Source organism: Colossoma macropomum, unplaced genomic scaffold (genome assembly GCF_904425465.1).
Source record: "Colossoma macropomum unplaced genomic scaffold, Colossoma_macropomum, whole genome shotgun sequence".
Lineage (NCBI taxonomy): Eukaryota > Metazoa > Chordata > Actinopteri > Characiformes > Serrasalmidae > Colossoma > Colossoma macropomum.
Genome location: NW_023494805.1, coordinates 43,008,153 through 43,018,858, shown reverse-complemented (window position 1 = coordinate 43,018,858; position 10,706 = coordinate 43,008,153). Strand labels below are relative to the sequence as shown.

General features: G+C 42.7%; 1 protein-coding gene across 1 annotated transcript; it reads right to left on the bottom strand.

Annotated features, from left to right (window-relative positions):
- Window positions 1–1,394: 1,394 nt before the first annotated feature.
- On the bottom strand, window positions 1,395–10,052 carry zgc:66427 (uncharacterized protein LOC406256 homolog). The gene is made up of 5 exons (XM_036597608.1): window positions 9,278–10,052; window positions 3,578–3,673; window positions 3,367–3,472; window positions 3,044–3,133; window positions 1,395–1,646 (listed from the first exon to the last, which is right to left on the bottom strand). The coding sequence occupies exons 1-4, from the start codon at window positions 9,783–9,785 to the stop codon at window positions 3,076–3,078; spliced, it is 768 nt and encodes a 255-aa protein (XP_036453501.1). The 5' UTR covers window positions 9,786–10,052; the 3' UTR covers window positions 1,395–1,646; window positions 3,044–3,075.
- Between the last annotated feature and the right edge of the window lie 654 nt (window positions 10,053–10,706).

The window sequence follows — 10,706 nt, the reverse complement described above, 5'->3', positions numbered from 1 at the left end:
GCGGCGCTGAGCGACGTTTGTTTATTTGATGGTTGTTAATGACGCCTTTAGAGGGCGGCGCTAAGCGGCGTTTGTTTATTCAATGTTTGTTTATGACGCCTTTAGAGGGCGGCGCTGAGCGACGTTTGTTTATTTGATGGTTGTTAATGACGCCTTTAGAGGGCGGCGCTGAGCGACGTTTGTGTATTTGATGGTTGTTAATGACGCCTTTAGAGGGCGGCGCTGAGCGACGTTTGTGTATTTGATGGTTGTTAATGACGCCTTTAGAGGGCGGCGCTAAGCGGCGTTTGTTTATTCAATGTTTGTTTATGACGCCTTTAGAGGGCGGCGCTGAGCGACGTTTGTTTATTTGATGGTTGTTAATGACGCCTTTAGAGGGCGGCGCTAAGCGGCGTTTGTTTATTCAATGTTTGTTTATGACGCCTTTAGAGGGCGGCGCTAAGCGGCGTTTGTTTATTCAATGTTTGTTTATGACGCCTTTAGAGGGCGGCGCTGAGCGACGTTTGTTTATTTGATGGTTGTTAATGACGCCTTTAGAGGGCGGCGCTAAGCGGCGTTTGTTTATTTGATGGTTGTTGATGACGCCTTTAGAGGGCGGCGCTGAGCGGCGTTTGTTTATTCAATGTTTGTTTATGACGCCTTTAGAGGGCGGCGCTGAGCGACGTTTGTTTATTTGTTATTAATCGCGCTCGCATTGCGTTTGTCATCCGTTGAGAAGCATCAAGAGCTAGAAACAGAAGATCGCTAATCGGTTGACTCGGCCAGTTTTGGTTTGCATTATTTGCATTTTTATAGTTGCATCACAATTATTTACACAGCACTTAGTTAAGATTTCATGATCGCAACAGGCCAAAAACGAGGCTGCGATTTGGTCCACGTTGTCAAAAAAGTTGGGAACCTCTGTTTTAAAGAACCACTGTGTAAATGAGAACCTTTTCAAAGCTTTAACTAAACACCATCCCTGGAACTGAGGACCACTGAGTAACCATTGTTTTTAAGAGTGTGAATCCACACTGCATGAAACATCACTCCGCTTATGAAATGTTAGATACAGTAAAGGGGGCGGACGGAGAACAGCACTCCGATTTCATCCCCGAAAATCACCAAAGCATCCTCCTCATGCCTCAGAGGGTCCCCTGTGCAAAGTCTAATCCATGCATACAAAATTCAACTGCTCTTCTCCAGCGTTCCTTTAAAAAATAATAATGAACACACCCCAATCATGAACCCACAGCAGGGGGCGCACATCAGCCCTCAAAACGAGCCCACAACTCTGCTATGGGACGAACAACATCCACTGGAACTCACGTCCACTGTCCTCTGGTAACTTATTTGCTCCATTTTTTGTTATTTTGTTTGGTTTTCTTTGTTTTTTTTGTCATTTTCTTCTTCTCTCTCTGTTTTGCTTCGAGGTCCCGTTGAGTCTGGCAGATTCACTCGGGAGTCTCCGAGCGGAGAGTGACGAGAGGAAAAGCAAGCCTAGCAAGACCCCGTTTTTGTCCAAGCAAGCACTCTACAGCACAGAAAAGCAGGCTGTCTCGGCTCCAGCTCACATTCAGCGTTTCTCGCTCGTTTCGTTTCGGTTTGTTTTATTCCCCTCGATCCTCTCTTCATCGGATCAACGTAGCTGGCCGGGGCGTGGTCTCCTAGAACAGTGACCAAAATGTTAACAGTGGTCAGCTTTTTCATTTCAGAAAGTGAAGAGGTGTTTATTGGAACACCACATTAAAAAATATCAAAATTAATACGATAATTTTTATTCAACATTACACACTGCGCTGCACACAGTCCACATAAACAGGACTCATTTTACTAGTAGGCAAACATGCAGTTGGGAAGTGTGGTTTAACTACCAATGACTATATGTTTAGAGAGACAGACTAAAGCAATAAGCCACGAGAGACTATGCGTTACTGTGGTTATATCATGGGGAAGGGCGCTCTTAGGCACAACGCGAAGTGGAGAAATAAACCCTCCTGAATGTATGTGTGTGTGTATGTATATATATATATATATATATATATATATATATATATATATATATATATATATATATATATATCAGTAAAAACCCTCCTGAATGTATATATCATACAGCTCCTCCATGATTGTATCTCTCGTTCATTCACTCCTCCCTGTGAAAAATCACTGTAATGCATGGCCTCAAGTGTCTTATTGCTTTTAGAAAATGGCAGCCAACATAAACTACGATGAAACACACTTTTCAAAAAATCATAATAATAATTATTATTAATAACTTAGAATAATCAACATAAACAAGTGTTTTTTTTTTTAAACAACGGCTATGAACGCGACTCAGCCAACTATCCGTTTAATAATACGACAATTTATCACAGTAACGATAACTACTGTCATTGAGTGTAGTTAGGCACTGAGTTCTTAGTTGGTCTGGGACTCTTATTTTGAAGGAGGGCATAATGTAATGAGCTTCAGTAGCCCAGCTGGGTGGCAGAAAAACAGTAGAGCCTGAGCAGCCTGTGTGCTGCATTTTCCCCTTTGCTGCAGCTGTTCTGAGTTGAATACCCGTTAAAGCTATGGGCGTATGAGTTATGGGCGAAGTAACGAAGTTTGACTTCATGCAAATTAGCAGCAAAGCGATCACCAGCGGGAACTGAGTCAGACACCCTTCCCCTCGATTTAAAAACCTGAGAGTGAGTGGGAGTAAACAGAGGAAACGCCTCCACAGACTGCAGCTTTGTGGATGTAGATCGCAACATAACCAACTGACTGTCCTGTCGTTTATCTCTTTAATACATTTTAATGCATCCATCAGAATAAATGTAATTAGTGAAATGAGAGCGGCTCAAACATGGCAAATAAATTTTGATCAATAAGCTGAACAGCAAATATCAGTACAATAAAATTTAGATGTATTTCACTGTATGTTTTTGGTGAATGCCAATAGGTCAATTAGGGCCACGAGAGGCGTAAAGTCTCTGCTGGTGTGAACACAGGATTACACTTTAAAAAGGTGTTTAAAGAAACTAGTTTTCAGCAAACTTCTGCTGTAACACGAGCTCACCTGAGTCAAGCAGGTGCGGAGTAGAACTGAAGTCAATCAAAAGGATGCTCTGGACAACAAGGCTTCACCATGCTCCAGGAGTCGATGCATCTGGACAGAAGCAGAACAGAAAGCCCAGTAAATGTTCACCATTCGGATCATTCCTAACGCAAAATACAATGACCAGTTCGGATTACAGCACAACATTAATTAAAAATGAAATGAAAACATTTTCTCTCTGGCCCCCAGATCTGATGAGATTTTTAATTTGGCCCTTTTACCGACTGAGTTTGACACTGATGCCGTGGTTTCATTATGATGAACAGAGTAGGGATCATAGTTACTTCTTGTGGTAGACGCATAGGCAGGCCAGGCGGGCGATGGTGTCTCCCTGAAGCAGATCTTCGAGGCATATGGAGCACTCTCCGCTGTCTCTACTGAGCACGTCCGCTGCAGGGAGGGCAAAAGGAAGATACGGTGCGCTATGAGGCGTCGACAGTAGAGGTTCGGAGAAACAGAGGTGTAAAAGGAGAACTGGAGAAACAGATTACTCACTGTTGTAAGGCAGAGGTGGAGAGGTGAGGCAGCTCAGTAGGTGCTCCTCGATTCGGCCTCCGGGGAACGGCTTGGTGCAAAAGGGGCAACGGATTGCTGACGGAGGAAAAAGGAAAAAAAACAACAAAAAACACATGAATCACTCATCAGACCCAGACAAGGAAGCAGACAAGCCACAACAGCCCTTAATACAGTGCTGTTACAGGAACAGTTGGAGAAACACTTACTCAGATTTGACCACTGAATTAAAAAGAGCTCTAAAACAGAACTACTGTGGCTAACTGGTCTTTTCAGTCAGGAGATCACAAATTCAGGCCCTAGTGATGCCACAGCCATCCGTAAGTGTGAGTCTAAGAAGGCATAACTGTTCTCTCTCTCTCTAGGATGGTCCTCCCTCTCCCCCCATCACTCAGCACGATGCTGGCTAACGTGAGCGTCCATTAGATGACAGAATTTGCAGTTAGTGTTAATATTTTATATATAGTAATGTATATAAAACATTAAATATTTATATATAGTGATATTTTTTTATTTATATAGCACTTCTCATGCCGGTGGCAGCTCAAAGCCCTTTACAGACCGATGATAAAGCATAACAGTAATACAAAAAATAAGCATTAATTTAGTATCATTTCAGAAAAATGACACAGATCAAATTAAAAGATAAAAACCACGAGAGTTCAATGAAGCTCTGAGTTAAAGAGCTGCGTTTTCAGGTGTTCATTAAAAGTGAGCTCTGAGCTCGACTGTCTAATAAAAGCTGAACTGAGCTCCACAGTTTGGAAGCAGAATAACTGAAAGAGTCTCTCCATGTTTTCTGTGTTTTACTGAAGGAGTTCAGAAGGTCAGAATCTGCAGATCTGAGATCATAAACAGACAGACACGGTCATGCATTTTGTACGAGTTGTAAAGAATGTACTGTTTTGTTAGGAAGTCCAGTAAGATGATCATTACAGTGATCAACTCTGCTTGTAACACATGCATGAACAAGTTTCTCTGTGTCGCTCTCCTGAAAGCCTGCGGAGCTGTTAATCAAAACTATGGTTGCGGTCAACTAAGTTGCGGCCCTGATGCATGCTGGACTCAAAACTACGCATGCTGGTTAGAAATTTAGATTTTCGCCGGCACTGCAGAACGTCACTGTCGATGTAGGCAGCGCAGGCGTCTGTTAGCTGATGTAACAGAACCGGCGGTTAGCGTTGTTCTCCGAGCACATTCAGCTGTACAAAGACTTTGTGTTAGCACCAGTTTGGAACGATGTGGTGGAGCTTCACGGGTCTGGGAGAAAGTCTGTGCCAGATTTTGCCCACATAGTGCCAGTCAGAACTAGTGGGTGGAATTGGACACAACTAAACTGAGAAAAAAAAACATTATATATATATTATATTATTATATATATCTCTCACAGGAGCAAGACAACTGCAGTTGCTTTCCATGCGCTGCACAAGCTACAACACGCCTTCGAGATGTCAGAACGTCACTCCTGTTGGCTGGAATCTCTGACGTGTGTCACGTACGTTACGTTTTTATTTTATGGACTCCAGATCATCACAGCGTACGAACAGAAGGCTCCATATCCATATTTAATGTTGAGCATAAATTAGTCTTTACAGCCTGTTTACACTTTGCATTAACATGTTTCATGTCCAGATCGTATATGGATAAACTCTGGCTGGATTCAATTTACACGTTTCACTACACTCCTCATTTTTACAACACACACCTCTAAGTTTACTTTACTCTTGTTGCTGTAATGATACGAGTGGACAAGCTCAGCTTGGACGCTTCATTTGGCTCAGAGAGGACAAAGGCTGTCGGTTTTGGCAGAACTTCAGCCTCACGTATCCTCCGTCTTTCGCTGCATTGTTTATGCTCTCTCCCGCTGGTCAGCATGCGGCAGATGCATAATGCGTTCGCAGTGTGTCCTGGGGGTGTTCACACCTGGCTTTTCATGTGGTCGAGTGAAACTCAAACGTGATCCGATCATTAAACACGCAAAAACTGCAAGGCGCAGCACCTCAGTGTGTGATCTGTGATAGAGCGTTTCATTACACGACGTTAACGACCGCACAGAAGCTTCTTCATTTATTCTTACTTCATCAACAGAGTAGCAATACGGAAAAGTGGCCTTTCTTGGACTGCAGTGTAAGATTAGTTTGTGTTGTTCCTTTATTTATTTATTTTGTCGTTGTCTTTTTTGCACCTTTCAAAAAATCTAATTTGAGTGATGCAGAAAATCTGCTGCTCTTGATAAAAGCCATTTTAGAAAATATGAATAAGAAGACAGGGGGAGGTGTTTGATGTGTATTACTTATTTTTTTTGTATAAATGAAAAATCATCCTGTATTTGTAATGTGCTGAATTAAATACGATCAGACAATCTGCAGGTTTTCATTTCTCGACTAAATCAATTAACTGAAGCCACAATGGACAGACTAATCGATTATGAAAACAGTCGTTTGTAGCAGCCCTGGAACCCTTTTGTCAAATTATCCCCATAATAGTTTTAAGTTTGCAAATCTTCACATAAAGTTTGCTTGGGAATGAGACTCCTGACCAGGGCTGGGCGATAGGACGATATTTTATCATTATCGTGATAAATTATGTCAGAATATGCTTGTCTGAACATATCATGAATATCTTCAGTCCTTAAAGGACACTGACTAACTACATGTTTCATTACAAAGTGAGTAGAAAGTTCGTAATACGGAATAAAAATCACTGTAGTTGTAGATTTATTATTATTATTATTATTATTATTATTATTATTATATATATTAGACTTACTATTATTATTATTTTTGCTACAATAGTATTTGTATGTGGCACAACAGGTTCTATTTTGTCTGTTCCAACTTATTACATCTCAGAAAAACTAAATATAACGTAAATCATGCATCACGAAAATGTCTTACAGTATCATGATATAATATTTTTGCCACATCATCCACCCCTACTCCTGACCGCTGCCTCAAACGTTCGTCCGAGGTCAAATCAATGAGTATGATGACCTTAAAATTATTAGTTTTCCAACTGACATCAAAGCACGGGAGCGCAGTGCCCGCTGGGGTAAACGCTGGGGCATCCGATTTGGCCTGATGGCCCATTTTCCCTGCGCTCAGTCTCACTGGACGGCTGCCTGCGGCGTTTGACCCATTTCCTGCCGAAGAATGTGGGAAAATGACTTGTTCCTAAGAACTTCCATGAGTCGCTCTATTTCGACACCTTAAATCTGACTCACTTCCTCTTGGAGAGGCGCGGATTCAGTCTGAACAGGCCCGCAGACTGCACTTTCAAAGTCAGAGAAACATAACGAGGGCCGGCGGGGTCAGTAGGACCGAACCGAGCGTTCCTCCCAGTCCCTCAGGAGATCATCCTGTCAAGAATGTCCGAAATGTCAGTAAAGCCTTCGCCTAATTACACGCCGGCGTAATTATCCATTCACAAACACAAAGAGCCTTATTTTCTGAGCCGCGTTCAGCGTTTAATCCACATTACAGTCGAGAGAAAACGCCACAAACCAGCACAGTGGAGCTTTAAGCCCACGTTACACATATTTTGACCTCCTTGGTTCAGATATAACACAACACAAATATAGACATTTTATTTACTATCCAGAACCACCAGTGAACCTACACGAGTCTTCTGAGTTTATATGGAATGTTGATGATGGAAAATAGTGGAAAATCTGAAAATAATTACTATTTTGCCTTAAAACGCCCTGCGCGTACTTCTCCACCATTAAAAAGTTTCATAAAAGGTTTTGACCCTATCATAAAACAGTGTCTCAGTCATCAGGCAGTGAATTTATAACCATTTCATGTAGGAACTTTCTGTGAGGGAGCTTTTAGAGGTGGACGTCTGGTTCCTATCACCACCACTGTGAACAATTCTGACTCTGTAAGTTTCATAGCAAACCACTCTGAACGACTGTTTACATCTTAATTGTTTAATTATGCAGAAATGTTGGTGGAATTCCCCTTTAAAAGACCCTCTAACCCCCTCTCATAGACGTCCACAGAACACAGACAACAAAACCGCTTGTAAAAACTCTTCTATACAGCTAATTTGACAGCACAGTATTCTCCAACAGTTGTGTTCTGCATAGTTTATACATATTTATCTAATATAGAGCTCCTCTAATCTCTCAAACTAGACTTCAGTTAGATCAAGAACTTTCAGAACCTCCAAAAAAAATAAATGCTGGGCTCCACTGACGTGACACACATCCAAAAAGTGGCACAAAAAGGACACTAAACATGGACATGTACTTCAATAAGTGATTAGTAAGTATATTAAGGGCTGCCTACAAAACATCCTCAGTATACGACCACAGAAAAGCTCTAAAAGCACTGAGAAACCCAACAAATCATAAACCCTAACTCAAAAAGAAAACAGCACTGTTAATTAATGTGACGAATATTCAAAATGACAGTAAACCTGGGCATAACATGTTAATAGATGATTAGTAAACATACTAGGAGCTGAAAAGCATAACAAAAAATTATCACAACACAACAATAAACCAACACAGTTTACATGTTGAAGGGCAATTCAACTGACTTGTGTAAATTTCTGCATAATTAAGCTGTTCAGATGTAAACTAAGTCATTCAGAGTGGTTTGGTGTGGAACGCTCTGTTCTAGATAAACTTACCGAGTCAGAACTGTTCACAGTGGTGGTGATAGGAACCAGACGTCCACCTCTAAAAGCTCCCTCACAGAAAGTTCCTACATGAAATGGTTATGAATTCACTGCCTGATGACTGAAACACTGTTTTATGATAGTTTAGAGAACTTAAACTCCATTCATGGTGGAGGGATACATGCAGGGCGCTGTGAGGCAAAATAGTCCCCACAGAAAACTTATTATTTCAGATTTTCCACTATTTTCCATCATCAACATTCCATATAAACTCAGAAGACTCGTGTAGGTTCACTGGTGGTTCTGGATAGTAAATAAAATGTCTATATTTGTGTTGCAGTCATGGCGACCCCTGGTTCCTATCACCACCACTGTAAAGACATCTGAACCATTTCACACCAAACCACTCTGAATCTCTCTAATTACCTCACACAGTGAGTTATCTACAGATCTTCGAAAACCTGGTGGGATTCTCCTTTAATACATACCAGGGGCTTCTGACTGAAACTGAACGTAAACCATACAGGAAACCCTGCGTGGTCTCAGCTCCATATAAGCATTCAGCACAACATCCACCCTTAAAAAAGACGGTTCTTCAAGGAACTCTTCCACGCTTAAACTGTTATCTGTACTGTGAAATGGTTCTTCAGATTGATGAAGAATGTGTTGTAGTTATATGATTCTGTATGGCACCAAAAACAGCAGAATCCTTTTTTCTGGTGCTATACAGATCCACTTTCAGAAAGGTTCTAGACAGAACCATACACAATACATTCTACATCAGTATGAAGAACCCTCTCACCATGCACAGAACAAGCGTCTTTACTAAAGTAGCCATCGTTTTAAACGAATTTCCCCGGTCCATCTTAAACGGTACAGCATGTAAATGTAAATGCTGCACCATTTAAGGTGGAACGGGACAAAATCGAACAGGGAGCCAAACTTCAGCCTCGTCTTTTTTAAAAGTGTACGTTGTTCAGTAAACGGTAAACTCGACTCTTAAAAACCCCGATATTTGTTTTTGAATGTCTGTGGTAAATATAAACATTGTCTTACTGCCGTGTCGGACTCTGTACAGGCCGATCCAAGCCTCAGACACGGGCCGGGGGCTCCTGACCCTCGCCGCCCTGGCTGCGCCGTTGCGGCCGACCGAGGCGTGCCTTCCGCCGGAAAGCCGCTCTGAGAAAGTCCGGTGCGGCGCAGGCCCCACGTCCTCCTCCGCGGCCAGCCGCTCACTGCTGCCGGGGCTTCTCGCACTCTGCCCCGGCTCTCCTTCCTCCTCCTCCTCGGGCTTCTCTCCGGTTTCGGGGAGAGCCGTAGCCGGATCCTGATCCGGGGTCCCGTGGTGCGGGTCTGCGGGACTCCCCGTGTCCGAGTCGCTGCCTTCCTCCGAGCGGCTCCGGTTCGCCTCCGAGTCGCGGTCGAAACTGCCCGACAGGTCCAGCGCCAGGCTGGCCGGCCTGCTGCCGCCGCGCAGCCGGCGAGACTCGCGCTTCACCCCGCCGCGCTTGGAAAGAGAGGGCGAGGACGGAGCGGCCTGCAGCCGGCTGGAGCGGGTTCCCATCGGGGAGAGAGACCGAGAGTCAGCGCTACACAGCCGGAGAGAGAAGCGGAGAGACGGGCTCTCCGACACCGAACACACCGTTTAACCGACGGAGTGTGTCTGTGTTGTGTTCGCAATACCGGAAGTACGTCTGCTCTGTTCCTCCGCAGTGGAGGCAGGGCAGCTGCCTCAGTTTGTTTTTGTGTCAAAACGAAAGTGGCCAGACTTCAAAACTAACTAAACTGATTAAAGTCCAAACTTACAAACAAAACCAACTAAATTCCAAAACTTTCGAGCAAAACTATCTAATAAACTAACTGACCGATCAAGATTTTGGGCCTGAAAGGTCATTTTTAAAAAAAGCTTTTAATTGTGTCGAGGCACAAACAGCAAAATAGTCCCCAAAGAAAACTTTTTCATTTGAAAATAGTACAAAGACAACATATCAAATGTTGAAACTGGGAAATATTGTTTTTTTTTTTTGTTTGTTTTTTTTTAAAAAAAATATGTGCCCATTTTGAATTTGATGCTCCAAAAAAGTTGGCTGGTAAAGTTGTGTAAAGTTGTGGTTGATTGGCAACAGGTCAGTAACATGATTGGGTATAAAAGAGCATCTCAGAGTCTTTCAGAAGTAAAGATGAGGAGGGGTTCACCACTCTGTGAAAGACTGCACCATCAAATAGCGCAACAATTCAAGAATAACGTTTCTCAACATAAAATAGCAAAGAACTTTTGCTTTTCATCATCTACAGTACATAATATCATTAAAAGATTCAGAGAATCTGGAGAAATCTCTGTATGCAAGAGACGAGGCCAAAAACCAGTATTTGCTGGCCGTGATCTTTGGGCCCTCAGGCAGCACTGCATTAAAAACAGACATGATTCTGTAGTGGAAATCACTGCATGGGCTCAGAAACACTTCTGAAAACCACTGTCTGTGAA